This window comes from Phallusia mammillata, chromosome 6 (genome assembly GCF_965637545.1).
Source record: "Phallusia mammillata chromosome 6, kaPhaMamm4.hap1.1, whole genome shotgun sequence".
Taxonomy (NCBI): domain Eukaryota; kingdom Metazoa; phylum Chordata; class Ascidiacea; order Phlebobranchia; family Ascidiidae; genus Phallusia; species Phallusia mammillata.
Genome location: NC_137257.1, coordinates 16,402,696 through 16,421,644, shown reverse-complemented (window position 1 = coordinate 16,421,644; position 18,949 = coordinate 16,402,696). Strand labels below are relative to the sequence as shown.

At 36.5% G+C, this 18,949-nt stretch overlaps 1 protein-coding gene across 1 annotated transcript; it reads right to left on the bottom strand.

Moving 5' to 3' along the window:
* Nucleotides 1-1,456: 1,456 nt before the first annotated feature.
* LOC145234399 (uncharacterized) lies at nucleotides 1,457-14,203 on the bottom strand. Its single transcript, XM_080099136.1, has 22 exons — nucleotides 14,053-14,203; nucleotides 13,377-13,524; nucleotides 12,558-12,681; nucleotides 11,973-12,034; nucleotides 9,253-9,330; nucleotides 9,151-9,181; nucleotides 8,313-8,429; nucleotides 7,736-7,813; nucleotides 7,409-7,522; nucleotides 6,775-6,824; nucleotides 6,289-6,448; nucleotides 5,405-5,549; nucleotides 4,979-5,064; nucleotides 4,766-4,892; nucleotides 4,388-4,501; nucleotides 3,977-4,165; nucleotides 3,659-3,753; nucleotides 3,316-3,374; nucleotides 3,106-3,230; nucleotides 2,369-2,729; nucleotides 2,052-2,185; nucleotides 1,457-1,709 (listed from the first exon to the last, which is right to left on the bottom strand). The coding sequence occupies exons 1-22, from the start codon at nucleotides 14,201-14,203 to the stop codon at nucleotides 1,561-1,563; spliced, it is 2,697 nt and encodes an 898-aa protein (XP_079955262.1). The 3' UTR covers nucleotides 1,457-1,560.
* Between the last annotated feature and the right edge of the window lie 4,746 nt (nucleotides 14,204-18,949).

The following is an 18,949-nucleotide window of genomic DNA, read 5'->3' as shown; positions in this document are numbered from 1 at the left end:
AAATTAAAAATGCGAGTGGTCTTTAAAATGCTCGTGGACCTAATCAGAAGCGCCCGACTGGTAACTTCAGACTCGCAGAAAATTTCGGAAACACTTTACCTGCTTTAAACGCACAAGACTTTTATCACCTTCCCAACTGCTATTTTCGTGTTCCTTAAAAACATATTTCCTTTTAAAGTAAGCTGCATTCTCTTTATATTATCTTTAAGGAAAATAATCTGGAGTGTACCTAATACCAGGGTTAAAGCATTTTTATTTACAATCTTAACTATCAACGGTCTTAACTAGATGAACGGTAGTTTCGACTACACCTTCTTGACTATTTTGACCCCAGTAAAGAATTTTGACCCCAGTTAGGAAGTGATTATACTGCCTACTCCTTCATATGGATAAGAAGTTTATGTCTGCGGAAAGCAAACTAGAATGTACACTTTAAAGTTTTCGAGATCAACATTATGATTTGTGTCCACCATCCAATGAGCAATAAATGCATTTTTTGCATTCTGTGTAATTACTCATGGCCCTCTGATTAATTTGCGTTTGCAAAATCTTGTTTGTTTTCGATAACTCATCGCAATCTCGGAGAAACCTTGATGAAATGAACACATTTCGGCAAATGTGTTACTCGACAGTCGTTGCTGACAAAAAACCTCATGACCAATTCGAAATGCTGTGATTAAATTCTTTCCTGTCAGTATGCAAGTCAAATCATTTGTTGAATAGAAGAGAATTTGCTGCTGTCCAACGCTTTTGCTTTCAGTTCGTTGATGAACTATGATCCGGAAACAATTATTTGTCCCACATGAACACTCTAGTCTAAGCCACATTAAAACAAGCCGGTCCACTGCTGGTTTGAGGTCCACTGCTGGTTTCAAAACAAAAATATATGGTAAGCAGGGATCTTGCTTTTGTACACTTCGGCCAGTTTGTGCTGACTTTTTGTCAGGCTTGTTATGTCTAATACAATGAAATTTAGGGTTTGACCTTGTCTTCCTTTGCCAAAAATAAAACCTAAAGTGAATGTTAGGTCACATATGTTGGTTATAATTTTATAAAAGTCCTAAAACAGTTAACAGTTATTATCTCTTTCGGTTGAATGACCTTATTGAATGACCCCCATAACTCAAAATATAACCTACCTGTCAGCTGTCCCCAACAACTAGTTCAAGCAAAAAAACATCATTTTAGCGCTATCTCTAAACTCAGAAGAAAGTGCGATTTGAGATTTCTAACAACATATCGAAAAGATAATATGTGATCACAACTTAACTCCGGCTAGGAAAGTACAGCATGGTAACCAATTATTACTTTGAAGACAAACCATATACCAGCGATTACATGTTGTCGTGTGTGGACCAATAAAGGCTGTTATGATTAACTGTGATATAAACTGGACCAGTACCCCTTGCGTTGTCACTAAAAATGTATGGCTTTTGAGTTTATTTGTTTTGTTACGCCCAAGACACAAAAAGCACACAATTTTAGCACACATTTTGGGCAAGCAACTAAAACGCATGTTTAAAACTGCATACATATCAAGGTATTGCATAAACGTTGTTGTTATGGTCCCAACATAGACGTTATTGCTGGTAGGTTGTCGGCTTGTGTGTCCAGGATTTCAGCTGAATTACTTTCTTTGGATAAAACTGCTGATTTTTCTGCTTTCGGGTCCATCTGACCAGCTGGGTTCATTGACCAGCATAGGTTTCCTATATTATTAACACATAAGCGCATTGTGTGATTGGTTATACCAATAAATACCAATAGTGATCCTTTGTCTCATACTTTTATTTAAACATTGCAATAAAACCAACACATGTGAATGTATCAAAAGCACAATGGTTTATTGTTTCGCAACAATCGAAGTGTTCTTTTTCAGTCTGCATCACGTTCAAGCAGTTAGGTTCAAAACCCTATCAGTTTTTTCGTGCTATGTTGCCACCAATAACTTTTAGATTTAGTGGGCTATTTTGTAGTGCTACTCCATTGTACCCTGCAGCGCGTGGTTATTGTGTTAAACGGGTAGAATTGTAGTCAGTGTGTTATTGCACCTGAAGGAGAGCGGTTTGCACAGTCGTAGCCATTCGGTGTTAGAAGAACCTCGCTTGCATTGTTGCTGATATTGCTGGAGTTTGTTTGGACAAAACTGTTTGGAGCGGCGTGCAGGGAACTTGTTCCAGCAGTGCTACAGAAAAAACTGAAGGTTAAGAGCGGTCATTATAAGGAACATGGGTACGTTACGTTAAATTTCGCTTTAAAAGTCAAATCTAACTAAAGCAGGTTTTGAGGAAATCCGACAAGTGCAAAATGGTGATTTGTTGAATTAGTTGAGGTGTTCACGGCAATGGTGCTATGATATAGTACTTACCTACTGTATGAATATGAAGATACAGTGAGGGCTTGTGAGTCTTCTTTTGTCACTTGAAACTCAGCTAGGTTTGGCGTCAAGTCATCAAACACTATTTGTGAGGACTGAGACTCGCTGGTCACAATACTCATGGTTTTGTTATTGTCCTTTAAAGCAACAAAGACATTTCGCCCCTTCTTTGGGCTTATTTCCTCTGTTGTTGACTGTGTTGAGGTAAAAAGTGCTAATGAAGATGGGCTACACAGAAGTTTGCTGTCTGTAGCTGTAGTATTTGGTACAGAACAGCTTTTGATGCGTGATGTTTCATCGTTGGTCATAGCACAGTAGGAACGTTTGTTTGGGGATATTGTTTTGTAATACCCTGGGAAAATATAGGCTGATAATATGGCATGTGTGGTTTGCTTCAAGTAAATAAGGGTAAAAGTATTTTGACCAAGGTTTTTATGCTAACAGTGCGTGAGAATACATAGCTCTGACTAATTAAAGGCATTTTTAGATCGCAATTTTTTTCAGAAGCCTTCAAAATCTGAGGCACGAGTCATATAAATATAGATACGGATAAGGATATGCCTGTATGGTATATTTGCCCAACAAACCATTGTTTACACAACATAAAATGTATGCTTATTTTGCTGCCATGTTTTAAATACAAAAGATCAAAAGGGAGCAATATCTTTTAGTCGTAGAAATAATCTGCTATTTAAAAAAATCGACAGATACACTGGAAAATTTCCTACCAGTTGGGTTGGGTGAAAATCCCTCGTCAGGATTGACATTTGGGTATGCGTATGTTGGTTGACCGTTCCTTGTTGTGGCATTGCTGAGATATGCAAATGTTGAACCGTTGTGATAAACGTACCCACTAAAATGCAACCATAGTTGAATGTTAAAATTTATTATGTTAACTAATGTGTGTGTTACAAGCGTTAGTGTTGGGATGGACGTACCCTCGACTTGGTGAAGTGTAGGCTTGGTCAGAATATTGTGGTGTGTAAGTTAGTTGATCCTGAAACATGTAATAGAAAAGTTATGTGTTGAACTGTAATTGGAAGTGTTGAGGTAATTTTTGGTTTCGTGATTCGTTCTGTTCGGGCTTCACGCATGTATAACTTATACAATAGTCGAGCGTTTGGCATTGGGGTGACAAAACCCATTTCCTAAGAACGTGTGTTAAATTAGACTCGCGTCGCATTTTTCTTACAAATTGCTTCTTAATTTTTTCTTACAAATGACTAAAATTTAAGATTTAAGTAATATAAAAAAATATGAGCAATGGGCCTTAATACTAACCTGCGGTGTATCGGTGAGAACAAATGGTTCAGTCGGTTCAAAATAAAACTGAGAATTCGGTTGTGCATAGGGAGATTCACAAATTTCCGTCATTTCTTTAGAAAATATGATTTTTTAATAACCACCAAAAACAGTTGGCAAAACATAGTGTAGAGATACAATAATAGTAAAATACAATATGCGGCTTGACTGCTTTTGGTTTGGACCCACAAATCTATGATTTTATTGTGTATGTTTTAAAGACGACAAGTAGGTTCTCAAACATGTCGGACTTTAACAAAAGTGGTAAAGTTTGTCCAGTCATAACATTTATCTTACTGATCGGATTTTCGTAAAGATTGGAGAACGTGGTTCCACCTTGAACGTTGCCATACGTAAAAGGTTCGTCCCAAGCAGTTCGATTTTCCATGCTCTCAGGACAAGAAAAGTCACTGTTGGGCGACATCATGGCACGGGAGGAACAACCTTGCTGTATAGCGCCACTTTGCGGCTGGGCTTTCGTTTGTTCTGCAATATGAAGAGTTTACCAGACTATGCCAGGTTAAAAAAAACGAGAAATTTTTGTCCCCATGTTTGATAACAAAAATGGTGGTCACAATTTCGCTGATAATATAAGCAATACATTCATTATAAAATCACTGATCACTTTTGATGGTGTTTTAATCAGGAATCATTTATTACTTTGACCCCTTCAACGTTCGGTAAATATGCTTTTAAGGCTGGACCTACTTATGTTTTTTGAAACCATGTTTCGTAGCTCCTGCTTCTTCTCGTTGTTAAACTGGGTCTCGATGGCAAACCAAATGTATTCGTCCATCATCATGCGCAGGTAGTGGAAAGAATCTAAACAGTTCGATTACATTGTTCAAATCAGAACAAGAAACATGGAGACATATTTGCAGTCACATACTTTCAGCAGCTTGATACCTTTTTAACGGACACGTCAGTCTTTTGTAATGGTTTCAAATCCATACTAAGATTTTAGTTAACATTTTTATCTTAAGTATTTGGTAAAATAATTTAATTGTTGCTCTGTTTCATTTTGTTGGAGCTGAACTACTTGTTTGTTTGAGCGTGAGATGGCGAATAACATAATTGTTCACTTACTGATGCTATTAGCGTTGTTGATGGTAAGATTGTGCATAATCCTGGCTTCAAAAAACGACCATTTGAGCAGAAAATCGTGTGCTCGTTTTTTCATGGATCGTCCGTTTTGTTTGCTGGGCTTGATTACCTGGTAACACACATGTGTTTTAAGTTTTTGTGCTAAGTCGACTTTCGGAGAGTTTATACAAAGTTGTTTAAAAACTTGGCACTTACTTTTTGATCGACAACGGTGTCCAGCCACTCGACGAACATATCGACCCCCGCCTGTTTGTTAATCAAGTCTTTTAGCTGGCAGAGATCTGTAAGGAAATAAATTGGGAAAATTTATCCATATTACCAAAGTAAAATCTTTATATACTCGAAAACCTCAAACAACCATCAAATCGCCTAGCTAAAATCTATAAGGGTAAACATAAAAAGTGTGGAATTTTTGTCCGAAACGTGGAAAAGAATTGTCATGGTACTATTCATGTGATACTATTGTTTTTGAGAAATGTTCTGTTTTACATAGACGACAATTTAAGATTGCATTTCAGGCAAAAACAATTTCATTACTCCTTTACACTTTAGCTGGGGTGTGTCGTTATAATATAAGAGTTTCAAATAACTGATGTTGCAAAGTTGACCTAAAAATCTTACGTTCTGAATTGAAGTCTGAGTCTTGTTCTTCGCTCCCAACGTTCGGATAAAACGACTGGGCAACAATGCTTCGCAAATCGACTTTCGAAAAGTCCCTGATCATTTCCGAAATCAGTTGCGGATTTGCTACGACGGAACGAACTGTCTGTAATATATAAAAACTGTTTGGGGGTGTCGTAATTTGCCTGATGCTTTTTATAGTGAAAATGTTGCCGGTAGTTTGTGTTCATTCTTGTGTAATAAACCAAATTTGTTCTAACCTAACTTTTGTTGGTTAAATCGCAAGATAATGCTATCAACATGTTAAATTTTTGCTAAGCGCTGTTTAACTTGACCTTGCACGTGACGTTAGTTTTAGGGTGAATTTGGACATAACTTGTAGATAACTCCAATGTACTTAACTTCGCGGTTTAAAGTTTAATTTTGCTGGTTTTTTTTACAGGAAACCTAAAGTATAAGGTGATATTTATGTTTGCCATGTCGGATCAACTTTTCACACGAGTCGAAACAAAACTACATGGAAAACAATGCAAATCTGTGCCCTATTTTGCCAAACATTACCCATTTTCATCAGCGGTTTAAATTAACGTTTTAAGGTGTGGCAATATGTCATATTAAACACACATCGTATACTTGTTTATCGAGTTGTGGCTTCCATTTCGGCTGTATATATTAAGCGCACCATGGTAAGCTTTTACCTTCGCAGTCTTGCGCAAATACGCAAACGCGGCAGTGAATTTACACAACTCAGATTTCGCAATTAATTCGGTATTAATTGCGCGCAAACGTCTTACTACTGACAAGGTGAATAAAGGTTTGTTGTTCGATACCATAACTCTCTTGTCATTGCTGGTAGGCACGCGGGCAAATAAACATATACTTACTTTGGACAAATTAACAAATGTCGTCTGGCGGACTATAGACTGTGCGAAACGTTGAGCGATGTCAACCCGCTTTCCCACGAGTAGTTCTGGCATCCCGACGCTAGAAGTCTTCACCCAGTCTTCCCACTGTTTGCCAATATTGCGTACGTCAAATAGTTGCCTGAAAAACGGCAAGAAAGTTAGAGCTGAAAAGTGCCACAAACAACTGTTGTCGACAACAATAATAGCCGCCAGTCTGTTTGTCCACACAGTGAGGTTCGGCGACGCTCTGCCGCCATAAATGGGCGCGGATTTCTTTGATGTCCAATACCTTGCACAATAAAGCGTGTTTCGACGGCAAATTAAACTACATAAACCAACAGTTTAAATCACCATGAAACGTTTGCGAGACAAAGTTATGCGAGATGCTGGCGACCTTTATTAAATATGACAGTTATTTGATGCTAATGAACTATCGCAATACACTGTCAACTGATAGATACTTACAATTCGGTCAAGTTTTCGCATGGGGTCGGCAGCAAAATGTCAATTAAAGTCTGCAAAAAATGATCAGTTGGGTTAATTTATTTGCATGCAAACTAGGAGCATGTTTGCAAAAAGAGAATTTTCGAATAATTTCGAGTTTTGCTTGTTACGTCATCGAAATAGCCTTTGGGGTGTGTAAAATCCTGACAGGGTTGAATATCACAATAAATCAATCGTCTGTTTTATTGCAGTTTTATTTTTTTGAAATGTTTGAAAAGCCTACATGAGGGCTGATATTTTGAAATTTGTACAGCATTTTTGCATCGCTAAAGTAGCTCTACAATATTTTTGTAATTCAAATGTGAAAAGCAAACTATGCAAAAAAACACATTTCAGGGCTGTGGAGCTATTGTCTTTTTTCTGTGTTTCTATACCCGACAACAAAATGTGAATTATTATTCCAAATATAATGTCATTAAAAGTCGTCTTAAACCCAAAACTTGGCACTTTTTCTCAACTAAAATGGGATTGAAATCATAGTGTGTACGTTTGAGTATTTCGATGGAGAGGGTCGTTACATAAAACGAAAGCAAAATGAAAAAAATTGCTTTATGAAATAACATGCCTGGACGCAAGGTTAAGAATATGACCTTACCTCGCATAGTAGGGAATCGTAAAGACAAATAATATCCACAACTATAGGTACAGTGAGGCAAGGTAAATATTGTGGCGGAAAATCGTTCCAACATCTTAATATTAGTCCATGAACCTGCAAGGAATTAGCATGCGTGAAAAAAATGGTATTTAGACTTGAGCATATTGTCGTGTGTTTTGGTTTTTAATAGTTGGTGTTAGTTTTTATGTAATATTAGATTCACATTTGTTGTAAGGTGATTTTTTAAAAGTCGAAAACAATGTTATGTTTAGTTTTTTGAAGTCTGTGTATTAAAAACCTTAAAAATATCTATGCTGAATGATTTACCGTCTCTAAAGGTTGACTGACAGCCGATCCAAGCACTGTTTGGCAGAAGGATTTGTAGAACGTAGCAATGCTTTGTATCTGAACAAATAATATCAGTACTGTCCATCGTTTTTGTAGTTTGACATAAGAAAAGAGTGCATAGCAGCTTATATCCAGTTTGTGTTATAGGGAGCCTTTTACACTGAACCAAAAAGCTTTTTCTCCTTTTTCTGTAGGTTTTTATGCCAAAAAAAGAATTGAGTTTTTTTCCGGTAAATTTAAGGCACTGGTATAACTTTTTTAGTAAATCAAACTTTCCCAACATATTAAAAAAATGGAATTAAAAAAATAGGTTAAATATGTTTTAATACAAGACTGTTAAAATGGAGTGTATTTAAAAACATTAAACTAGCTTCGGAATTTTAAGTTTAATATTGACCAATATCTTACAATAAAATGTTCGTTAAAACAAAAGAGTGGGAGTCTTTATTTGTCAATTTTAGCAATTTCGTTTAAGTTGCCACCTAAAAACTCAGGAAACAATCTAGTAAAATAATTAGAGGTAAAGCTATTAAAAGTTTCTCAAAAACAATCATACGTCGTCTCGAGTCAATCCATTTCCAACGTCTTGACAAAGTAGAGAGATATCGGGAAAATCTTCTCCAAAACTTTTTACCACATCTTCGCCGAAGTTTGTCCCATGTTTTACTGACATCTTTAAAAATATAGCATATAAAGCAGTGGCTCCCAACTCGTTTCGGACCATGTACGGTCCAATAAAAATAATAAAACGGTCCAATAAAAAATAAAAAATAATGACCATTTCTTTTGGGGGCAAGATTGAATGCATATGCATAGAAAACAACCATTTGGGCTTAAAACATAACTCTTTAACACCGATTTTCAAGAAGTGACAGTTCAAGAAGTGGTCCATGGACCACCAGTTGAGAACCACTAATATAAAGGGTAGTTGCATGGTTGCAATTTACATGCATACCCCTAACGAACGTCTAATCCTCTATTGCAACGATTTAGAAAGGCAAACAAAATTCTTTTTCGGTTGCGCGCTTGTGAAATCGAGACAAATTGAAAAAGCCCGTGTGCTAAAGAAAAAAAGAGTTCCAACATAAACTCACATTTAGTTGTACCAATATTGTGTTGCTCACAGTTGTTCTTAACGTACTTGGAGCCTTTTGTGTATATGCTTATAGACACATCAGACGTGTATGAGTACATTGAGCCACTGATACTTACGCCTGGGCTAAATTGCATGTATTTTTGTCTACATTTAAATTTTCTAGTTCGATCAGATACAATTTTGAAGTATCATCTTAAATCAACCCGTTTTCAAATTCCAGACACATTTTGTTTTTGAGAAAAAACTTGGACTCGGTTTGCCTGTCAAATACAACATTGATAATAATAATATAACTTACCGTTTCCTCGTTTCTTCCTTTCGGCGAAAATCTACGTGACAAAAGTAAAATTGTCTGGGAATGATTACAAATTTGTAACACATGAAACTAACTTAACCATACCTTGTTAAACCCTTTCCGGCGAAAACGGAGTTATAATATATACTGCTCTCTCGAATTCCAATGCCATAGTAATGATACCTGTAAAGTTCAACGATTTACAATTCGTTACAAGGTTGATGCAAACACTCTGTTTTTCTGCATCTACTGTTTACATATTTTGTCCGAGTTCTCTGCGATTAAAAGTCGATTTTAAGAAAAAAAATATTAAAAAAACATTTTGTCACATTATTAAGGTGGTCAAATGCATCGCATTCCAAGTGTTTATGCGTTTTACCTCAAGCAAAAGTAAAAGTATGTCGGCTTTTTACGTTTACTATTTGCCATGTGGAATGTAAATCACCACAATTCGAAGACATGAAGTTCAAAGTTGTTTAAACAGCACATAAGGCAAATTTGTTTAAACTATGTGTTTTTAGGGGAATGATTTGGAATTACGCCATTGGAAGATTTTATGTTGAAAGACAGAATAGAATAAGATGCAACTCAAAGTCATTAATCAGGTAGACCATCATTCTTTTTAACAAGTCAAAGAAAATTTGGCATCGAGGCCTTGGTTTTACTAAAACCTTGTACGAAAAAAAAATTAAAAATTAAAAATAAAACTTTTAAAAGTCGTAGTAGGAAAACATCATTTAAAACAGGGGTCTCCAACACGCGGCCCGCGGGCTACATGTGGCCCGCCAGGCAATTTTCCGTGTCCCGCGGCGTTATTAGCAGATGAAAAACTAAATTATTATCTTGTACAATTTAAAGGATGTGTTTGTTTTACCCTTCAAGTATTTCACAATTCAAAATTATGTATCACTAAGTTAAAAATACCAAATTTACCCTTTGTGATACATTATTATTATTGTGATGAAAAAATGCAATCTTATTCTGATCATCAAAGCGTGAAGTTAAAATCCGTTAAGTTTTTTGTGCCCACTATTTTTGTTTAGCTTAGAGATAAGGAACTTTTAAGTCCGTGAAGGCCAACCAACATTTTGTTGACACTTATGTTGGCCGCATTGACTTTTTCAGATGCCTATAGGCCAGTGGTTTCCAAACCATTTCATTTACATAACAGACGTTTCGTAATTTTCCGCGGTCCACGATGAATTCAAAGATAAAAGCAATTAAACAGCTTAAGCTGCTAAAAGTAATTTAAACTTTTACCACTACAGCTTTAGGATTTATTTTACCTAAATATTATCAATTGGTTACGCATATCAATGATCTAAGAGCGGGTTGTGACATTAAAGACAAAACTAAGATATGGAATTTATGCGCAAACAATTGCTTTCTTTGTTGATTTTTATGAAAAAAAAGGCATTGATGAACACGCAAGAAAGATTGTAAAGTCATGAGCTCTTGAAGGTCAACGAAAATAACGCCATTATAGCCACTAAGGAACCATGAACTATCTAGTTTGGAAACATCTGGCGTGGAGTGTTAATTCCACAGTAGTGTAACCACATATTTTTCTATGATTGGTGTTTGGCGACTGCATGTGGCCCGCGGCCTATAGAAAGTTTGAAAAATTGGCCCGGGACAACCGTTGAGTTGGAGACCCCTGATTTAAAAAGACGTGTTTTTAATACATGTTCTGGGACAATGCCTTTAAAGAGATTCGCACCGAACTTAAGCGACAAAAATAAGTTACAACTCAACACACATTCGTCGTTCCAAGATATCACTCCCCAAACTCCTTCGCCACACGAAATGCGACCGCACGTATCTCGCGTATTTGTTTAGATTAATTGGAAAGTGCGTCCAAATAGTGCCTCATCATCGCTGTTTTGATGCAACGTGCGTTATTTACGAGCATGTAAATATCGCGCCCGGGACCAGGTCGGATCAAAGGAACAGCACAAAGATCAATCAGTAATTGCCGAACTCATATTCGCGCATGTTTAAACACTGACTCCGAACTCTGCACTGTTTGTTTCAATATTTCATTCATGATCGAATTAAGGGGTTTTGCTGAAAAAGGGTGTAACTCAAGCTTAAATACCTCAGACCTAAATGATAAAGAATACTTTCACTTTACGAGCGCAGCAGGAGAGAAATTTGGTTTATCTATTATTAAGCTCATACATATCATTGTGTGTTTTGAATTTGTATGTGGACTTGTAGTCAATAAGTGGCATTACGTAACTTTTAATTTAGATTTACATTTACACCATACTTAGTGGTAACATGTTGTCTGTACTACGAAAAAGTATAAATTTTATAAATCTTCCAAGTTTGTTTCAAAAACAAACTATTTTATTCAACAAAGTAAAATGATATGCAAAATAAGCAAATAACTTGCACAATATTTTAATTATTTTTTTTCGGAGTGCCAACACTATAGACCCCCCCAGAGCACCCTACACTAGAAATGAACGGCGTATCTTTTATTACGTGTGTGTGTGTGATTTATTTTATAGCTGGGTCAAAAGTAGTCCACAGAAGCCCTATTGACAGAGCGGCACTTATTAATATGCCCCGTGCTTTTCCATTTAAACCTTTATGGTAAATTTAGCAATTTCGAGGTACCGACTTCAGTTGTACACAAACGAGGTTTTAATTAAGCCGACGCGCGCACGCCAGTAATTGGATTGGTGTGCTGGAATCTGTTTCCACGAAGTGTGACTCTAATTGGTATTGCATGACAACTTGCTTCTACTTCGGTAGCTGCGAAGCCATGAAGGCACGCGACAGTCAGCATTTAATTTGTCACCGAACTTTGCACTCACTTGGAATGACCACGTGTTCCCAATCTTCGCGTTGTGATATCGGGAAATTTTCTTCGGATCGTCTGCATCAAAAAAATAATTTAATGAAGGTCAAAAGAAATTAAGGTCCACGTGGTGAGTAAGTCCACGTGGTTGCGTGCTTAAGTAATGTACATTTCCAAGGTCATGTCAAAGTTATTCAAAAATTTACCCCTAAATGCGCTTTTCTACAAGGATTTTTAAAATTACAATCATTGACGTTTACATGTTGTTTTTGACTGTATCTTTGTTAAACGTTCCTATCTTTTTTAAAGTGCTTTTAAAATTACTGGTATATGGTAATTTGCTTATTTGCAAATTTTACAAAAATAATTGGCATTACATTTATATGAATTGACTGGATCTTACAAGCGAATTCTCTGAAAATCCTTCTAAGCAGTAAAAATAATTACAAAAATGATTTATCATTCGGCGAGGCGTAAATCAGGTTGTCTATTGTCTTCCTTATGATACAATAAATAAACCAAATTTTTTTTTAAAAAAACTTGCATTTCAGCTAGTTTTTTTGGTTTGTAGGTAAAGTGTTACATTTCACCACAGAATTACCTTTCCAAATGTTGCGGCACACGCTGGCTCGATGTTGTTTTTCCTGCAGAAATCCAAGTAGTGATTGTACAGAATACATCTTGCGAGGCACACTCCTTCACACACCATGTAGTTTTCATCGAGCCTAAGTGAATCAAAATAATGCGAGATGTTGTGCATTAAAAAACAAAAAAACAAAACAAACGTAGAACTTTCGGTCTCGAACATTGTGAGGGGAATTCGATTTTTTATCAGTGAGAAAGCATTATTACTGTAGATTTTTCCAATAGATGTAGCATAGATGCACATCGATAGACTTGTTTTAGTATTTATGCAAAAAATGTTACAATACTAAGCAAATCGAAGTTGGATTTGTGGCCAGATCCCATTTTGGTTACTTTTTGGAACATTTAGAAATGACAGGTTTAACGCTCAGAACACGATTTTAAATTATTGGATTAATTTTTATAAAAGGTAATCAGCATTTTTTCTGGAATTTGTTCGAATTTTTAAAACACACTCTTGGAGAAGCGATTTTTTAATTTCACGTGTAGTTTTGCTTGCGTTCCACCGCATCTTTCACGCGTTTACAAAGTAAAATGCCAAAGCCTCTTTGAAACATTTTTTTATCCACTATTAAGTATTAAAGTCGATAGTTAAAGCTTCTTATGGGTTTGAATTTAGTTGATTGTGTTTGGTTAACTAAAACCATTAATGCACACAACCAAGGGCCGGGTGCTCAAAGTGCTCAAAGCTCAAAGAGAACGCGAGCACAACAATGGTGGATAAAAGTTAAACGCGCGACAAACATTTTATCATAATATATGGCACATATCTTACCAGTCCAGGGTGAGCTCAATTTTTCTTCTTTTTGTCGGAGTTGAGCGATTTGAGTGATTGCCACTGCTTGCCACCCGAACCACGTCGCCATTTTCTATTCGACCTGCTGGAACAATTTCCATACTTTGCGACTGATGATGATCCCAGGCTAAATTCGAGACAAAAATGCGTTTTGCTTATGGAAATAAACTTGACTTGAAAAAGTGTTTTTTTTAACTTACACATAAACATTACTGCCAAAGTACTAGTGTTTATAGAATACATCGTGTAGAGGTTTCGACAATCTCTGTTGTCATCATTAGTACTGGTGATTTTTTAATATTTTACATTTTGTTCTGGGACGAAAGATGAAGGGCATTATACCACAAGACATATTTCATGCAAAAAATGAAATACTGTTTTTCTTAATAGTTGTAATGAGTCACCTTACATAGTAACTTGCAAAGCTACGGTCATTTGGGTGCAATGCGAAAACTTGTAGTGTTAAAAAACTCGTTTAAAACGTTATTTTGCTAGAAACTCCTATTGAACGATAAAAAAACAAAATTCACAAATAAACAAATCTTGTGTAGCGGCTAATTTTCGTCTGTCTGTGTAGGTTTTTTTTATTTACAAAGAATTCGAACGAATAATCCGCCATTTTATTTTACGTTTCAGCCACAGTATTTCGTTTTACCTTGAACTGGAAAGCCTTGTCCGTACGACGTTTTCTCTGTCGTGTAGTTTGTTTCGTTTGTGGGGCTGTAACGGGGTGACCAACTTGCAAAATCTTTCGTAAACAAAAAGGCTTGATGTTTGACTAATGGCAAACGAGCCTGCAATACCATGCTACTCTCCTGTCGGGCTGCTTCGCCCAATATTTAAAAGCTAAAGAAAATAATGAACCATTTTTTCAACTTCTTGCTTCATTACAACTTAGCATTTGCATCTGAGTATTTTTGAATTTGAATCGACGTGGTCTAACTTGCTGCAGTCATTTTTGCTACCTTAAATTTAAAAGCCTATGGAAATCATATACAAATTTGGCTTGTATTTAACGACAAATAATGAACCCTATATCTTAGTAGCTAAAGCGTATTTTACCGCTATCATAAGCTGTGTCTTATGCATGATGTCGCATTCCGTGTTGCTAAATCAATAAACGCCATTAAGTTGTATCGTCAAAAAATACGCACAATCTCTATCAATATAAAACACTACCTCTACTTATTTTTTCCTACTTTACGTTTCAGTCTAATCTGATATAGGCCCTGTTCAGCGTTCTCTTGCAAGATCCACTCAGAATCTAAGCGAGTATTTGCCATGCCGTCAATTATATACTAGCGATCGCGCGCCTGCAACTTCTTTTGCCTTGTATCGCAATGTTTGTTTTCGCCTCCGACGTCCGAACATTATGCATCTAAATCACGGCGGCTCTTTTTGATCATCCTTTCGGCAATTAGCTTCCTATAAGGCTGCGTGTGTCGGGTGTAAACTTTCAATATTTCTAACTGCCCGCCAGCTTGGCTCCACTTGGACAGGCGCGGCTTAAAGCGTATGATTTTTGTTTGTTTTAGGGTCGTCACAATCTACATGTTTAGGGGTGACATATCGTATTGACGAAATGATTGTTTTAATTCCGAACGCTTTCGATTTCTTTTTTAACATTGTGCAAGGGTTGCCCTTGACGTGCTTTTTTAATTTGTGGCTAAAGTCATAATTCAAAAATTAATAAGCATTGTGATGTGGTTTACAGAGATTTACGTATTTTGGGGTTACATCAGCACGCCTTATATGAAAAAAATACTTTAAAGCCCTTGAAACCGCATAGAGTGGTGTAAATTGATTTGAGTGTTATGAATACATTAGTTAACTAAGATCCCACAAAACAGACACCAGTTGGGAATGGGCGTGTGTAGAAACCATAAATCTTTCGATTTGCTCTTTTGAAGAAAGGATAAAACACTGCGTAATTTGTGATTCACTCGTGACGTACGTTTACTTTTCGACAGACGGTTTAAACTTACGCACGTTGACGTACACGTGACTGTGACGTTATGTACTGTATGAAAGTAGCGTAATCGGCAATGGAATACATTTTCGAACCTACATGAGCTGTTTTTTCGCATGTTTCAAAAAGTTGATACAAGGTATAGTTCAGTGGTACTTTTTTATCACGGCCGAACCCCTATGATATACTTCAGCCGTTGGTCGAACCCCAACAAGTTACATCCTTGTTTTTTCACTCATTATGTGCTTTTGACCATACGTTTTTTTTTCTGCCAACAAAGATTCGTTGTTTTGGCGCCCACGAATAATGCGCACAGTGTTCTTTGTTAAGTCAAATATAACCTAGTTACAACCCTTCAATGTTTTGCCATCTAGCGAATAAAAAATCTATTTTTAGCAATTTTATAACCCTAAAGTTCGATAAAAACGTTTGCCGAGTATTTGTACTTAAAAAGGCTTTCGTTGAACCCCTGAACCAGGGTTGCCGAATCCCTGGGTTGTAACATCGAACCCACCGGTTAAGAACCACTGGTATAGTTGTAACATTTATGTGACCAACCACAATGATTCTTTCGACTTCACTTTGTCTTGTACACACATGGTTGTGTGTTTCTGTATGTAATAAAGTGTTTGTAATGAAGTGACGAATAAAAACACAACGAACTTATAATAGTACAGGGAGAGTTTTGAACTTATTTTTTAGTGGCATTTAAAACTTCGATGCTGCCGGATTAATTGCTATGTGAGCTTTATTATGTGTGTGTGCGTGTGTGTGTGTGTGCGTTCCTCCCATCCCGCAGCTCTTTCTTTACGGGGTTCGAACCCAGGACACTCCTGGGGACGAATCCCGATCAAGGTCTTTTTTATGTCTGTATGTGGGTCAGGCGCGCCAGACCATTCGGCCAATTGGCCGAGTTTTTTTTTTTTTTTTTTTTCACGGGGTTCGAACCCAGGACTCTCCCGGGGACGAATCCCGATCAGGTTTTTTTATGTCTGTATATGTCTGTAGTTCCAGCAGCGCAAAATCGCAATTGTTTGCATAGACACCATGCGGATGTACCACTTGTCGCATGGTGGGGTTGTGAGTAACCAAGCAATACTGGTTGATTTACATGGTTTGGAATTCATTTTATGTTTATTAAGCAATGTCATTGTCCTTTCCAAGCTCCCTAAGGAAGAGAAAAATGTGACTAGTAACTGCATTGACATTTTCTTCTATTTTTGTCGAGGCTTTTTGCTTGCTTACAAAAAGAAAGCGTAGCTAGAAGCTACCTCAATGTTTTTACGCTTTTGTGGTTACACCTATTCTTTATTTCAGTGTGCCTTTTTGGTTTCGTGTACCCCTTAGAACTGATTCTATGATTCCATACAGCCTTGTTGTTGATTTAACCGACGTTTACGGCTGACTTTTCAAAAATGTTATGTACGAAAAAATTTGAATACAAGGTGACATTTTGTTTAAACATGAAACACATTAAAATGTAGATAAACGAGAGTCGTTTTTTAAGCGGCAGTGGTGTATTGTAGGTTTATAAGCGCAAACAAACTTTAAAATTTGCTGTTTGCAAAAAGTGTTACGCAGTTTTGTGAATTTTTAGTTGAAATATTGTACTATGACCTTGGGGTTGTGAAAAACTATCCTATATTACATATTTAACACTTTTACAAGGCAAGTACAATTAAACTGTTTCAAATTCCATTTTAGTTGGTAAATATATAAATAGACTACATACCATTCGACACAGCCAACAATAGCCAAAGAGGCTTTTGTCATGTGTATTTTTGAGTAGGAAAGACCATGAAACGCACGCCAAAAGCAAATTAATTGCACGGAACCGATACTCGTGATAATACGCTATTATGACGGAGTTTTTACGCGCTTGAACTTTAACACTTACTTAAGATACACAGTGTTTCGGTTAACGTTGAACGTAGAGCCTATGACGTACCCGAAACCTGGTGCTTTTGTTTTATATCTTTAATGTATTTCTACGGTAGGAACTTGAAAATAATTTTTAATCTTTGGTTCATTAAACATGTGCAGAACTTGTTGGAAACATTGTGTTGTTAATGGTAGTTTCCATAAGTGCTAATATACGCTTCATAGTCCACAAGCATTTTGGAATTGTAATTCGTTATCTGTGTGTTCAGAAAACGTAAGTATCGTTGTTTTAATTCTAAATACTGACTAGGCCTACATGAAACTTAATCTAAAAGAACACTGACTAGGCCTACATGAAACTTAATCTAAAAGAACAACATGATAGTTATGAAGTATTTTAATTTAACTTATATTTACTGATATAAACCGGGCAATGAAGTTTAGATTTGCTTTAGAACCTAGTTAATGTATTTGTCGTTACGAACCCTTAAAAACTAGCAAATATATATTAAAGTGCTATTTCCCAACTATAAGATAACAATGCGTACCTAGCCAAATGAGTCAACTTTTTGAAATTCAAGGAGAAAAGTTTGAAACAATCGCTTGCCATATGTGCAATGAGTAATTTGACCAAGCAGTTTCGGTTTGAACCAAACTCATGTCCATCCGTCTTTTTGGCAGGCAGTTAAAGTTTTAAACCTCCAGCTAGTGCCAAGGGTTAAAAATAACCTTTTAAATAAACAAAACACCAGTTGACATGACGGATCAAACCTCTAAAACAATGCTCAGTCTAATCCCAAATGGCTTATAACAGGGGTGGCCAGACCTGCTTCACGCTCGAGCCGCGTATCACATAACTTAGTTTTTTGAAAGAGCCGCAACACAAAAAAAATCAAAAAACGAATTTATTCACTCACAACGAAGTGTATGTTATCAAATAATGATTATTGTTGTGTGGTAATACTGTGAGTCTCCACCTGGGCTGCAAGGTGTTTGAAATTAGGCTTATATGATGGGAAAGTTGTGTGTTTAGCTTCGTAATGACGTTTCAAGTTAATAGTTTTGCAATGATTGAGCGAAGCTTGACAGATAAGACACACAGGTTCAAACTTTGCAGTTATTGCTAGTAGAAGCTGCAATACAAATGTAAAATGCATTTAATTTCAGCACTGACTTACAGCTTAAATCTAAAAATATATTTGACTACAATGCACAATCTAGCACGCTTCTGTACAATAATGTTCTTTTCGGTTGGTTTTCGGAATGTACATTTGTTATTACAAACAGTCAGTCTATTGTTAATACGTGATAGAATGCATTGTTTTATCATCTGGTTTAAACAACTGCAAGATGGGGAATGCATGTACAGCATCAAAGAGCCGCAACCAAAGGCTCAATGAACCGCATGCGGCTCGGGAGCCGCAGTTCGGCCACCCCTGGTCTATAATGTCATTTAACAAATTTATACTGTTAGATTGCATGGTGTATCTAGTTTGTAAGAAACGGTGCTTTATATTTTACGTCAACGGCAGTGTCCGCTTTTTACAAGAACTGCCTGCATATATCTGCTTGAAGTGGTGGCTACAGAAACAGGCACAGTTACGAATTAATTTAAAAAACTGATCTTAACAAGGTCAGTGTAAAATTAAACTAACAAATAAGGTACATAGCTCAACAGTATTAATACAATTTATACAACCCT

Bases quoted from the DNA above. Each gene is read 5' to 3' on its own strand.
- LOC145234399 (XM_080099136.1), bottom strand. From the start codon at position 14,203: ATGGTATTGCAGGCTCGTTTGCCATTAGTCAAACATCAAGCCTTTTTG. The intron at 5,065-5,404 runs GTAAGATTTTTA...ATTTCCTTACAG, and splicing joins CTCAGACTTCAATTCAGAAC to ATCTCTGCCAGCTAAAAGAC. The intron at 3,231-3,315 runs GTACGTCCATCC...GTTGCATTTTAG, and splicing joins TACACTTCACCAAGTCGAGG to TGGGTACGTTTATCACAACG.